Genomic DNA, 1,644 nt, shown 5'->3' on the forward strand with positions numbered 1-1,644 from the left:
GGGCCGTACCCGGGTTGAAGAGCACGATGGCGCGCAGGCAGCCCAGCTCCGTCTTGTCCATGTGCATGTCCCGCATCTTGGACACCAGCTCCGTCAGGACCCTGCGAGGAGGCGGGCGAACACCAAGGCCACGTCAGACTGTGCCCACGCTGGGCCCCCAGAAACACCCACAGGACTCGGGGAGCCCACGTGGCCCCAGAGGACAGCTGAGAAGGTCAAGCTTCAGCTGCCCAGCCCAGGCCCAACGTCCGCCACGCCAGGCCGGTCCCTCCCCCCGCGGGCTCCCTGCTCTGCCCAGAGGGTCTGCACGTGGCTTTACTCTGGAAACCTGGGGCTCCCACAACTCCCCCTCTCGGACCCTGTGACGGCCGAGACAAGATGAGCCAGGGACCTGGACACGGGGCCAGGCCCAGGGCCACCGGTACTGAGCTGCAGACGGCGGGCGCGGGCAGCCTGAGGCACACGCTGGGGCGCCAGCATCACCCGCACCCCCAGTCCAGGGAAGGACGGGCCGCCCGAGGCCCTGCCTCACTCAGAGGGGCCTGTTCCACTCCTCACCAGACATGTATTTCCACGCAGAGCCACCCACCAGCCTCACGGGAACAGAGAGCTGCCCCAGAACCCTGTGGGGAGAACTGACCCAGCCTTGTGTCCTGGTCCGCGAGTGGCAGTGTCCTGACCCCGGGACCAGCTATGGCCTCCCACACGGCCCGGGCTCCCCAACCTCCTCAGCCCCAACCTGACAGCATATCCAGGAAGTGGCGAGTGGTGGGAGCTGGCCACGGGGAGCAAAGGGAAGTGGTCCAGGTGGGGCCTGGACAGCCGCCAGGAGCCCATGCCTTTCCCTGTGGCCCCAGGAGCCCTGCGGTCTGCAGGCTGGTGGGGGAGGGGGGAGTTGGGGGGGCGTTCTTGCAGCTGGAAAAAGACCCAGGGGGGCAGGTGGGAGAGAGTGTGTCCTGACATCATGTGGCCTCTGGTCCAAGGGCTTGTGGGCAGGGGTGGGCTGCAGAGACGGGGCCCAGGTAGACGGTGCAGCCCAGGCTCCCCCGGGGGGCCAGGAGCCACGGCTGAGACCCAGCCGGCCGGTCAGGGGCAGGCCCTTCTCCGGGCACACATGGGCCGCGCTGCACTCGGGTACAGCACACACTGACTTAAGGGGCACAGGGAAACCGCGCCTACGGAGGAACCCACTTCTGCTTGTTACAAAGTGCAGCTGTGGCCCGGCCGGCGTGGCTCGGTGGTTGAGCAATGACCTATGAACCAGGAGGTCACGGTTCAGTTCCTGGTCAGGGCACACGCCCAGGTTGCGGGCTCCATCCCCAGCATGAGACGTGCAGGAGGCAGCTGATCAACGATTCTCTCTCATCATTGATGTTTCTCTCTCTCTCCCACTCCCTTCCTCTCTGAAGTCAATAAAAACGTGTATTTTTTAGAGCAGCTTTCCTCCCCACACACAGGATTTAAAAAAGAGCTGGAAGGAAACGCACCACGTTAGCCGCGGCCGCGAGGACCCGACGCTGGAATCGTGAGGGATTTAACCTTCACCTTGCACCTTCCTCTACGCCCCAACTCCAACCTCGTGAACAGAACAAATGCCACGCCGGACGTGACGCGGGCCCGGCGGCCACCCACCTGTCGAAGATG

At 64.9% G+C, this 1,644-nt stretch overlaps 1 protein-coding gene across 1 annotated transcript in view; it reads right to left on the reverse strand.

The window, feature by feature from the left end:
- Positions 1-1,644, reverse strand: part of RXRA (retinoid X receptor, alpha) — a 15,880-nt gene that overhangs the window by 2,514 nt on the left and 11,722 nt on the right. The window contains exons 7-8 of the mRNA XM_014544216.1: positions 1,633-1,644; positions 10-101 (exon numbers count right to left, since the gene is read on the reverse strand). The exon at positions 1,633-1,644 is cut by the window's right edge and continues 6 nt beyond it. Of these exons, the coding sequence (XP_014399702.1) occupies positions 10-101; positions 1,633-1,644 (104 nt within the window). The remainder of the gene's footprint in view (positions 1-9; positions 102-1,632) is intronic.

This window comes from Myotis brandtii, unplaced genomic scaffold, assembly GCF_000412655.1.
Source record: "Myotis brandtii unplaced genomic scaffold, ASM41265v1 scaffold357, whole genome shotgun sequence".
Classification (NCBI taxonomy): Eukaryota; Metazoa; Chordata; class Mammalia; order Chiroptera; family Vespertilionidae; genus Myotis; species Myotis brandtii.